This window comes from Cucurbita pepo, chromosome 1 (assembly GCF_057944985.1).
Source record: "Cucurbita pepo subsp. pepo isolate OVF chromosome 1, ASM5794498v1, whole genome shotgun sequence".
Classification (NCBI taxonomy): Eukaryota; Viridiplantae; Streptophyta; class Magnoliopsida; order Cucurbitales; family Cucurbitaceae; genus Cucurbita; species Cucurbita pepo.
The window spans coordinates 20,883,279-20,895,744 of NC_141798.1; the positions used below are offsets into that span (position 1 = coordinate 20,883,279).

The window sequence follows — 12,466 nt, forward strand, 5'->3', positions numbered from 1 at the left end:
TGTTACCCCTTTTAAACATCAATTATTTCCCATATCTGGCAAGTTCCAAAAAAAAAAAAGTCTTCATAAGCCCTCCGCTTTTCGTCTGCGTTTACATTTCTGTCTAAAATGGTTCGCAAATGGCAAGTTCTGGCAGCTTTGACAGTTTCCTCGTCTCTGTAAAAACATGAAATAATATATACATATTCTCGACCAATTCTTCATGAATTTGAATCTTCTTGATGCACGTGATGTTGAACTATAAAAATAAGTTAGTCAGATAAATGATAATAATAGCAGATCTTCACAGTGACATAATATTGTTCACTTCGAGCACAAATTTTCATGACTTTACTTTTGATTTTTTCTATATATTATATATCTAGATTTTTCTTTTAATTAGCAAGCGCGGGACTCTAATTTGTAATATGTACAACTAAGATATGGAATCAGCCTTTTGCTCCGCATCAGTAGAGGCCTGGACTTGAGCAGCATACTGCAAGTTCCACAGCACATCCTCGAACGAGGGCCGAGACAATACGTCGGTCGATATGCATTTCTTTGTGATAGATATAACTCTTGATAAGGACTCTTGGGAGCAGGTGGTCAACACGACTGGATCCACAATTCGTCTCCGCCCATCCGTGCTGCCGAAGGATGCCTGTTATTGTTTCATACATAAGGGATTCAGAATCAGCTAGTTCTTCTGCTCTTTTAGTTGATGAACTTGAATGGAAAGAGACAAGTTATATATATACCATGTCATTTAGAAGAAATGTTTCTTCTCTTCCAGTTACTATAGGCCCAACAAGTGATTCCAGTAATATATATCCAAAATTGTAAACATCATCCTCCACCAAGTTTTTCCTGTTGCAGCAACCAAACACCATGAAAGTTAAAACGCTAACTATCTGGAAGCATCGGCAAGCATCCATTGAAATGAAGGGAATAACTGGAAGATCAATTTTTTTTTTTTTGTTAGAATCCACGAATCTACGTATGATATTATCCACTTTGAGCGTAAGCTCTCATGTCTTTGCCTTTGGTTTCTCCAAAATGCCTCATACCAATGGAGATAGTATTCCTTACTTATAAATCCATGATCAACACGAGACTATCTCCAATGTGCTCTTCCAACCATCCTCAACAGATTATTCGTATAACAGCAGAAGACAATGCATAATATTTGTGCTTAGCTCAGTGGTTTTCTTACCTTGATTTTGTGCCTTCTCCCTTTGCCTACAAAAAATGAACGGATAGAGTATAAGTTCACTTAACAAAACAAAAGAAGCCAGTAGAAATCTCTCAATATCACTGGAAATGTTGGACCAAACTCCAAGGGCTACAAGCTAACTTACCTCATGTTTTTCAATTTCTTCGGTGATAATCGATGTGCCATAGTCACTAAGCTTTGGAATTCGGTGTTCATCAAGCAATATATTGTTTGATTTCAAACGATTATTGAACGAACCAGGAATGACCCCTGTATGCAGAAAGTGAATGGCCTTGGCAACTCCAATCAAAATTGTCAACCTATCTGACCACTTCAAGACCTTCTCTGGATAAGTTTCTGCGTTTAAAATATCAGATAAATGGCAATATGAACATTCCACCATAAATGCAAAGCTTAAAAGAACCTAAAACATGTTCAAGGCTGCATTTGGTTTAGATATAAGAACCAAGTGACAGTGTGCTAAATGTTGCACAACAAAGATTTTCTTGCAACAACCAAAGAAGTTACTGTTTCAAATTTTGATTTTCAACGATGGAACCACAAACCTACTCGGTGGATGATAATGTACACTTTGAGTATAAACTCTCGTGACTTTGTTTTTTATTTTTTCAAAGGTCTTATACTACTGGAGATAGTGTTTCGTACTTATAAACTCACCATCTTCCTCTTCCTCTTGATTAGTTAACGTTGGACTACTTCTATCAATAATCTTGACTAACCTGTCAAAAGAGTGCGGTAATTCCCAGTTGGCACGTATTCGTATACAAGAAGAACAACTTGCTTGACAGTTGAGTAGTCATGTCCGTCTCCCTCAATACAGTGACCAAAGAGGCCAACTAAATGGGGGTGGTGAAGCTTCGAAAGAACATCCAGCCGAACTTTAAGGTTTTGTACTGAATATTTCTTGGATAAAGGTAAGCACCTTACAGCAACAAGAGTCCCATTTTCCAGTTTTCCTCTATAGAGCTGAAGAAGAAAACAGTGAAAAATTGAAATCCCTTAATGAACTGTATGAACTATATGAGCTCAAAGATGAAAGACAGGTAAGAGAAACTTTTGGTTGACATGACTCCCAAGAATCAAAGTTAGTGAATAAAGATTTAAGACTACCAAAAACTGAAAATTTTAATAGAATCAAAACCTCTATATGAAAATTGAAGTTTTTATGAATACCTTTCCTATAGAACCCTCTCCCAAGAGCATTGATTTATCAAAGTCTTTTGTAGCATCCTTTAGCTCTTGAAAAGAAAATGATCGACACATTGGAACCGTCTGGGCACCTAGCTTCATAGCTTGAGAAATGAACCCTGCAAAAGAACAATTCCTCTCAAATCTTAAGACATGAAATGTAGCCTACTGCCTACAAACAGACACAACTTACTGGCACTTGCTAATAGCTCAGATGGAACTGCAGCAGGTGAATTTTCTTGTACAACTTTTGGAGGTACCGACAGTTCTTGTACTGTTCTTTTACAGAGCCTTCGGTACAGAAAGATAAGTCCAAAGGGTAAAAGCACGATAAGAATTATAGCTCCACTGACGAAGGCAGCAACAATCAACAGTTTTTCTATTCTTCTAGATTTTCCGGTCTCTGTAAGGGATTCTGCACAAAATGATGCTTCATGCTGATGTTGCAAATCAGAAGAAAAACAATTCCCACCAAATTTAACCACTCTCTTGTCTGAAGAACTTCCCAAACAAGTGGGAAGAGCACCAGTTAACTTGTTGTCTGAAATATCAACATACCCAAGTTTTGTACTGCACCTTAGAGGATTTGGAAGGGATCCACTCATCTTATTTGAAGCTAAATTAAGGTATGTAATGTTTGGCAAATTGAACAAGAAAGGAGGTGGTGACCTCGTCAGTTGATTGGATGATAGATCAAGATGTTGAAGCTGAGCCATCCGACCAAAGTGCTTAGGAATTTCGCCAGATAACGCATTCTTGCTAAGTAGAAGTGTAACTAGTCCTTTTGGCATGACTGGAAGAACAGAGTTTAACTTATTGTCTCTCATGTCCAACACATTCAAATTGGTCAAAGCACTCAAGTCGGGCAATTCCCCAGAAATTTCATTGTGAGACAGAGAAACGTCGGCTAGTGTTCTAATTCTGCATAATGAAGAGGGAAATTGACCGGTGAGTCTATTTCTTTTCAAGCTCAAAAAGGTAAGGTTCGTTAAGGAGTCAAGCCAATCCGGGACTGTATCATTGAAGTAATTACCATCGAGAACCATTGAATAGAGTTGAACCATGGTAGAAATTTTAGGTGGGATTTGACCAAATATGAAATTTGAGCTCAAATCCAAGAACTCAAGAGAGGAGAGGCGATGAATTTTTTCAGGAAGTGGCCCCCAAATTCCCAAAGAAATTAAGCTAAGAACCCGCAAGCTACTTAACCTTGACAATGTGGTAACGAAGGAACCTATGGAAAATCTCTCAGATAGAGTTTGATTTGGAATTGGAACCCCATTGAACCCTCTAAATTTGACAAACTTATCCCCCATAATTCTGAGTTCAGTCACTACATTGTTCTGGCACGCAATGGTCATCTCTCGAGATGGGGAAACATTACAGAGGTCACCATCGAAAGTGTTCATAACTTCCAAGGAAGAAGGGTACTCCAAATGTTTCCTGATCTGCAACAGGATTTGGGTCTGAGAGGATTGTAGCTGATGGGAATAGGGAAAGAAAAAAGCCCATGAAAGACTGACAATAAGGTAAAGTTGCAGAGAACCCATTTGAGAAACCTCTGAAACTAGCAGGTTAATCAACAAGATGATCGAAGACGAAGAACTAAATCAAGAATTCTTAGTCTGAGCCACATAGTATCGACCTGGAAAACTTCTGACAGAAATTCGAAAAAGAGAACTGCCTGGGGAACTCTCCAAGTCGGGAATTAACCCTCCACTCAAGAAGAAAATACAAAGGTAATGAAGTTAAGCCCTCAAAAGAGAGCAAGCGAGAGAAGGAAAAAAAACAGAGTAAATACGAGCAAGGAAGAGAATCTTCAAAACAGAGTACAATTCCCGCAGCAAACAGATGCTCAAAGATGAAAAGGCTGCAATAGAATTCACAAGACAATATACAAAAACTCAAGCTGATGATTACAAACAATGTGTTGGAAGGATCAAATTCTAAAAAACAGAGAAGAAAACAAACAAAGTGATAAAGTAGAGTAAAGAGAGCACTTAAAGAAGAAGAGGAAGAAGAAGAAGAAGGCAAGTTAAGGAGGAGAAGAGATAATAATTGGTGGAGGTAGTTGAAAGTGTACTCTTAAAACCAGAACTCACACAGAGAGCATTAACTACAACAACGAGGAGGTCGCCTCTGACATGAAAGAGGTCAAAAGTCCTCTTTGGAGCAAATGAACCAAGTGTGGGGATCGAGAAAATCAAATGAACCAAAGTAGAGTGCACTGATGAGAGCTCTATATCCCAGCTAAAAATGAATGCCATGCTTACTCTGTTTTGTTCTTTGCTTTTTTTTTTTTTTTTTTTTTTTTTCTCCTGTTGTCTTGTTGTCATGATTATCCTACAGATTTCGGGTATTTACAATATTGCCATCACGTGTTCAGCTTTAGTTACCCGTTTATATTCTTTTTGACTAATTTGATATATTACCGTTATAGATGAACCGCTGCAGTCACGGCTCACGAGTCCTTTCCCGCACGTATTATATATGTATTTTTATGAATTTTAGTAGGAAAGTTAGTGAGAGGATATATTCCAAAAGAGGACAATCAAATGATGTGGGACCTATTTTGGACAGCCAGCCTGTTCCCAAGGCCAACACAAGCAGTTCAGAAAGGTCAATTTCTTCTTTATAAATGTTCAGAAAGGAAATAAGCAGAAAACAAACAGCCATCAATTCAATAATTCCTCAATTATGCTTCACATGTCTATTCAACAGCTTTTTTTTTTTTTGTTTTTTTTAAGAAAATAATATTTTTGGTACAGTCCTTTTTTTTTTATGTATAATTTAAACTATACTTTGATGTGGCATCAGACTGGTCAATTTATTCTTTAGACTTGAGAAATATTCTAAAGAAAAAAGAGCAGTTTTGCTTTGTGGTTTTATGGATATATTTTACCCAAAGTTTTCATGTACAATATTAATTCTGTAACCCAACAAGAATTGCCTTTTCAACTTTTTGACTCCTTCCCATCATTTCAATTTTTCTCATGCCACTAAATTTTCATTTTTATTCTTTTTTTGCCTTTTAAGTATAGGTTCAACCTCTAAGAAATTATTTTAGTCACTATTAAATTTTTTAAAACAAATGATAAAACTGAAACTCCACATTTTTTTGTAGTAAAAAATTGTCTTCCTATATTTAAAAGGGCATGAAGACCAAATCTAAACAAGAAAAAAAAAGAAAGAAAAACATTTCTAAAGAGTCCAATGACAGTTGACTGATTGTGTAATTATAACTATAATATACCAAATTTAGTTAAACAATGATTAGAGAAACTGAAATTAAGAAATCAAAGTAGTGAGATTCCTTGGGTCTCCATTTGGTAACAAAAGTGTGTTTAAAAAACAAAGTGGGCTCTCATTTTCATGATAAATCCCATATTTTTCTTTCTTTATCTTCAATTCTTGAGAATTTTTATTTTTTTCCTTCAATTTATTTTTCGAAAACTACACAGCAAAAGTGAATAATAAAAATGAGGTCGATTGTGTTTTCTAAAATCTTTTAAGTAAATTGAATAACAGGCAGAGAGGTTAGTACAATTGAATAATATATCAAAAAATCACTAGCTCAGAGAAAAATAAGAATCCAAAATTGATGTTATCATTTGTTTGTAAACCCTAATTAGATGAAATTAAGGATTTTAAGAGAATCTGATTCCACGGAGTTCAGTGGATTAGTTTTGTTTACATAATTTTATTATATTTCTACAGATAAATACAAAGGATACTGTGATGTTTGGTTTTAGAAATATCAATAAAATAAAAAGATAAAGCTTTCAATATGAGGCAGTGATGACCGAATAAGTAATTGTCAGAACCCAAATACAATAATGAGGGGGAATCAGTCAAGGATTTAAATGCAAAAATTGACCAAACTTTTGACTACGACAACCATCAAATTAGAAGGAAGGCCTAAACCCCTTTTAGAATTGCGTTAAAAAATCAATGCATTAGGGATGAAATGGAAGCTTATAAAAAATTAAGGAGCAATTTGAAAGGGAAAAAAAGTCTTATATTAGGGACCAAAAACATATATTCCTGACTCTTCTAAAGTTAAAAAGTATAAGTAATGGGTTATTATGAACTGCCTTACCTAACAGAACTACTGCACTTTGAATTACTAACCTTGTAACTTTTCAATCTCTATTGTGCCAAAAGAGTTTCCATTGATCTAATGATTTCACTCAGCAGAGAAAGATTACGAGCGGATTTAAATGAGCAAATTCTGATCACTTTGACAGATAGAAATTATGTTACTTTAGAAGAAACTTATTTTACCTGATAAAGATGGGCGTCTACATTTGACCTCCAAAACAGGCTAACTTGAGTTCTTCGAGTTTGGAGAGAGTTTGAGCTTTTAACACTTGCCCTACATGACATCCAAAAATAGTTAGGCTTACGTTTTCGAAGTGGCAAAGTGAATAAGAAATTCCAATTTCCAACTCCCAAGGCGGCCTCGAGACAGCTCAATATAATTAAAAACAGAAGAATGGAGTTTCCATGTACTTCAATGACAGAAGGGTGGATCCACATTTAACGTGGTTTTTTTCAATGTTGATATAAAGCAACTTGAAACAATAAAACACTGCTTCTTTGAAAAAAAAAAAGGGGTAGTTGGTTGTCTACTGCTTAAACAAGCACGTTACAGTAGTATCATCTATCAAGAACATGCTCTTCAAATACCACAAAAATTGAAGAGCGTGTGGTTAGCATAGTTCAAAAGTTCAATATTTGTAGTCTCATAGGTTGTGTTGAAAGACAAATATAGATTGAAATGTTCAACATACAAACTCCGTAAGGAGTTAAAAGAAGGAAGACTAATACATATTAATCTCTTCTTCTTTTTTTTTTTTTTTTCATTACCTATTTCATTTATGATCGATTCATATTTAAATTGGAAAAAAGGAAAGAAAAAAAGAACATGGTCAATGCAGAATATGAGAATTACAATACAGCATTTCGGTCCAGTAGATGGATTTTCACCGACATATAAATTGATGTTATGAGTCATACAACTAATAAAGAATGCTTACAAAGTTACTTGGCAGATGATGGATGCTGAATCCTCCAACAGTTTGAGATACCCTGCACGCCAGGAAAGGGGGAAAGGGATATAAAGATAAAAAATAAGAAACAAATAAAACATATCTAGGCCCTGGGTTTTCGATTCATAAGGCAGAACATCCACAACTCACAATTTATTATAAGTATGCAAGATTTATTATGTTCTCACATGCATGTGAAAGGTGCGTGACCTATTAGCACTATTGTTGGAGAAAGTCAAAACATAATAATAATAACGAAAAAGCATGGACCTATGTAGCAGCTGCCAGAAATGCAATCGTTCATGTTATTTAGGATTAGCAACACACAGTAAGCATACGCTCATCACATCACATCATAGAATTTTTAACATTTTGTAATGATTCCAAATGTGTAGGAAGCTAGCTGTAAGTAAAATAAAATAAAAACGAAAAATCAATTAAGAAAGAAAGAAAGAAAGATCATCATAAAAAAATAAATGACTACTACAAATTGTTGTTTCTCTCGAAGCCCAAGTGAGGAAAAATGCAAGTCAAATTATTGTCAAGGAAGCTTGCCATCATATTGGCTCCTTAGTCCCAGATATGTCCATAGTATGAGACGCTTCTTAGCTTTCCTCCAGCTCTTGGATCAGCTTCAAGCACCAAAACGGTGAAACCATGCGATTTCAATTTGTAGGCTGCGGCAAGCCCACTTAACCATAATAAATACAATATCAAATTCAGCCTCCCTGGAGGATACTGAATTTACACAGGTCAAAGAAATGATCGAACTACTGATTCTTTTATAAGAGAATATTATTAACAAAGAACACAACAATGAAATCACATGAGAGATTTCAGGAACTCTTAGGCGCGTTGATATTCCGATCTCCTCCCAAGACCTCTCTATCTCTAAAAGCTCTTTGGTTTATTTCTATCAAAATATATCGTAATAAAGCTCAATTCAGAAGGATTCTAGCTTTGTATTTGAACCACCATCTATGAGAGCTTCAAGCAACCACTCAGTCAATGCTTTTTGGTAAGCAAAGAGCTCAGCCTAAAGAACTCAAAATAAAGAGCTACCCTTCAACAGTACAAGGTCACTGAAGGAAGAGATGACCAAAGGTTTCTCGATCTGGTTTCACAATTCTAAATGATTTTAGCTTTGAATTTCCATGTCAACACTTAGGACCGTGCGGGATAATCCATTGAATGAATGTTCATCTCTCTCTATTCGTGCTTCAGTTCTCTCCCTAGATATGAGCAAGGCCAGAGGGAAGGAAATTAAATTTGAATTTGAAGCCATAGTAAAGTTAAATTTGAAACCAGAGACTGTATTATAAATGAAAAATACTAATATAAAACAAATCAATCAAAGAAAAGTAGACAACATTATAAACTTAAACTAAACTAAATCTTCATAAGCATAAATACGATCAAAATATAGCTAAAAAATAATTAAGCAATCACCAACAAAATATAGCTAAAAAAGAAACCATCATATACATAGCTACAGAAAGTGCTAACACTGAATTTACAGAACTTGCTAAAGATATTAGGAGGAGATAAACAAAACTACTGCAGACTCGTATAGAACAAGAGTTACGATAGTTACATTATGCAGACTTCGTAGTACAATCCAATTACAGAGTGACGATAATTGAAGAGATATTAGTATCTCGATGATCAATGCAATCAAGTGAGAATGTGTTCAGAGAGATAGAAAGATAGAGATACTTCACTTCGCTGGTTTTGTTCGGTTGGCGAGGCCGTTTCCGTGTAGCTTGGTTATGCCGATGCTCTGTCAAAGTTCTTCTTTAGAATCCTCCTCCATGGGAGACTTGGGAAACAATAGTAAAGAGAAATGCACAAACCACAGAAAATGGCGCCAGTTTCTTATGAATGGGCCAATATATTTAATGGGCCATTGAGGCCGACAAATAATGGGCCTACACGTGGATAGTGGATCCATATTCAGAGACTTCGTAAAATTCCCAAAACATCCTTGCACGCCTTATAGCATACCTTACGTCTTGCACGGATGTTTTGGGAATTTTCCGAAGCCTTAGCAAAAGACAGAGAAATTTAGACGAAAAAAAAAAAAAAAACAAAAAAAAAAAAACAAAACAAAACAGTTAAAAGTAAAAACTAAATACATTTTCCTCCTATTTTTTTTTTAAATTTATTTTTAGTTTTCATAAATCATAACAGTCAATATAATATAATTGGGAGGTGACAATATTTACTAGTTTGAGCGAATTTCAAGCAATCTAAGTTTTTATGTCCTACCAACATGTTTGACTCATCCTACAAATTTAAATTCTTGCTTCAAAATTACACATTTCACTATATTTTAATTATTTTAAAATCACATAAATATTTATATATTTTATATTTTTTAAAATATTTAAGCAGTTAAATGAGTCGAATAGGAGTAAATGTCAATTATCACTTAATTATATTTATTTTCCTATGGTTTATTATGCTTGAAGAAACATTCAACCAAACAAAGATGATATAAATTTCATTATCCGACAAGAAACAATGATTTTAGGCTTTATACATAGTTGAACTCTTTTCCTAAGCTTTGGACATTATTCAGTATCATTACTCACTTGGTTTTGCCGTCACCTTGTTTTTTCCGAATGTCATTAGTTTAGTTTACTTGCTCTTGCCTCTTCCCCCTCCTTAAACCCCACGTTATGTTGGATTTTATTTCCAACGTATTTAAATTTAATATAAAATGCAAAATTTGGTAACGTTTAAATACCACTTAAAAAAAGTTGTTTGTATTTCACCGTCTTTAGAAGTCGAGAAAATCTATAATCATATGTAAAAGGCAATCGAGACTTTTAATGAAATTTATCCCATAAACACACAGTCCCGTTCAACCTCAATCAATTATAGCGTAACGGGTTAGGTATTCGTAACTCACTCTGAATCTTTAATCCGACAAGATTTTAGTTCGAGTGAAAACAAAAATAATAGATTTATAAAATAAAAACAACAAATTTAATGTAAATTTTTGTGTAAGAAAATGTATTTAAAAGCTTATCCATTTGGGACAACATTGGGACAGAAGCAAAACATGGGACTCTTTTGTTTTATCATATACATATATCATTAAAGTGGCCCTACTTTGTTAACCAAACTTAAATTTTCCGTTATTATTTGAATGTCGTTGCCTCGCTCTAATTTTCTATCCCTTTTTTTTTCTTTTTAATTTCAAATTCAATTTTATTAGTAAAGAACCTTTTTTTTTCTTTTTTAATTAACGTTACACTTATCTTTTAAAAAATAGCAAAATTAATACCTTTTTGAAACTATATTAAAAAAAAATTCTCTATAAACTAACAACTTTATCGCAAAATATTCAAAATCTAGCCACAATTCGTGAGATTAATCATTAAAAAGACGCTCAAACAGAATTTAAATTATCAAATTTTGGTGCTATGTCACGACTCTCCACAATGAAGTGATATTGTTCACTTTGAATATAAGTTCTCATGGCTTTACTTTTGGACATACCAAAAGGGCTCAACATTGGAATAAAGTATTATTTGTTTATAAACTTATGATTATTCTCTAAATTAGTGGATGTGAGACTTTCATCGTCCAATAAAAAAGATAATTGCTATATATATTCTATACGTGGCAGTCGAACATTCATTACATCTATAAAAATAATAATAATAATAATGATTTGGAAAATAGTAATTAAAGAAAAGGAGGATTTGATGATTAATGGACCACAAAAGTTTGAAACTTTTTTATGTTGAGTTGAAGAGAAGGCTTTGGTTGGGCCGCCCCCCTCAATTTGAATTGTAATGGGGACAGGCGGTTGCCACTTACCGAGTAGGCGTGACAAAATGTGGGGTTAGTTATTTTATTTTATTTTTATATATAAATAAATAATATAAAATATCGCAACACAATAAATTCATGCCAAATATTTCAACGTGATTGTTAGCTATTTTTTTTATTTTAATATTTGAACTCAAACTAACTAACTCACTCAAAAAAATATTATATATCATACTCTTAAATAATAATTAATAAAATAAGATTTAAATAATTAACTTAAGATGTGGTATGGTAGACATTTATATTAACATTTAATATTTCATCCATTAATTATTAAAATTTTATGCAATTATGAACCAAAAAACACATATAGTTGAATAATTCAACGATTATTAAAAGTTATAATTAGCTTTTTTGGTATGTTTTTAATTTAAAATATAAATGGCATATGTTTATTAAAAATTATAAGAAAAGCCATTGTAGTGCCCACACGCGTCCATTACTGATTGGCTGAGGAATTCCCCTCGTACAGCCGGTGAAGCTTCCTAAGGAGTGTAACTGCCGGCAACCCGGCGCCATTTTTTAATATAGAAACCCGGCCGAGATCTGAACTGGCCAGAAAAGGAAAAATAAAAGTCCATCACGTTCCGTCACGTGCGATCTCACATGCCCCGCCGAGTCCACTATTGGCTGCGGCTCGGCTCCGCTCTGCACTGGCCGTACGAGTTTCATTGGGCGCTATCGTCAGGCCGTGGGGCAGCCGGTGATTTTCTTGGATCTTCACAATCCCGTACATCCACTCCCACCATAAAATAAAAACTGAATTCACCATCTGCTGTTCCTCTAAGCCACGTGATCATGGCCACCCCCGTGATGTGCGGCCCTGATTTCTTCATCTCCATCATTCATACTTTACTTTACACGTAGAAAGAAGGACATGGCAGAGGCATTGGAAGCAGAATAAATGTTAGAATACGGTGCGTTTTGACCGAGGGATTCTAATACTTTGCTTTCTTTTGCTTCAGGAGTACGCATTTGGCTTAAAATAAAATAAAATAAAATAAAATAAAATAAAATAAATACAATTTTTTAACCTAAAGTTTACCCATTAATATAAAAAATGGTGGAAAAATGCAAAGCGGAATGGGAGAGGATAAGAAGATCCAAACAGGGCCTGGAACAGGATCCCTGTGGCTGTGGCCGTGTCTGTGTGTGTGGCCCTAGGGTTATA

At 34.5% G+C, this 12,466-nt stretch overlaps 1 protein-coding gene across 2 annotated transcripts; it reads right to left on the reverse strand.

Annotated features, from left to right (window-relative positions):
* Positions 1–233: 233 nt before the first annotated feature.
* Positions 234–4,681, reverse strand: LOC111803689 (putative inactive leucine-rich repeat receptor-like protein kinase At3g03770). Of its 2 annotated transcripts, none has more exons than XM_087127024.1 (7): positions 2,595–4,681; positions 2,387–2,520; positions 1,933–2,179; positions 1,338–1,549; positions 1,193–1,218; positions 738–852; positions 234–640 (listed from the first exon to the last, which is right to left on the reverse strand). In XM_087127024.1, the coding sequence occupies exons 1-7, from the start codon at positions 3,949–3,951 to the stop codon at positions 416–418; spliced, it is 2,316 nt and encodes a 771-aa protein (XP_086983150.1). In that variant the 5' UTR covers positions 3,952–4,681; the 3' UTR covers positions 234–415. The 2 variants fall into 2 exon arrangements, with proteins under 2 accessions (XP_086983150.1, XP_023543982.2); XM_023688214.2 differs by having other exon boundaries at positions 738–846; positions 2,595–4,680.
* Positions 4,682–12,466: the final 7,785 nt, after the last annotated feature.

Bases quoted from the DNA above. Each gene is read 5' to 3' on its own strand.
- LOC111803689 (XM_087127024.1), bottom strand. From the start codon at position 3,951: ATGGGTTCTCTGCAACTTTACCTTATTGTCAGTCTTTCATGGGCTTTT. The intron at 1,550-1,932 runs GTTAGTCAAGAT...TTTTAAACGCAG, and splicing joins TTACCGCACTCTTTTGACAG to AAACTTATCCAGAGAAGGTC. The intron at 1,219-1,337 runs GTAAGTTAGCTT...CATTTTTTGTAG, and splicing joins AAGAAATTGAAAAACATGAG to GCAAAGGGAGAAGGCACAAA.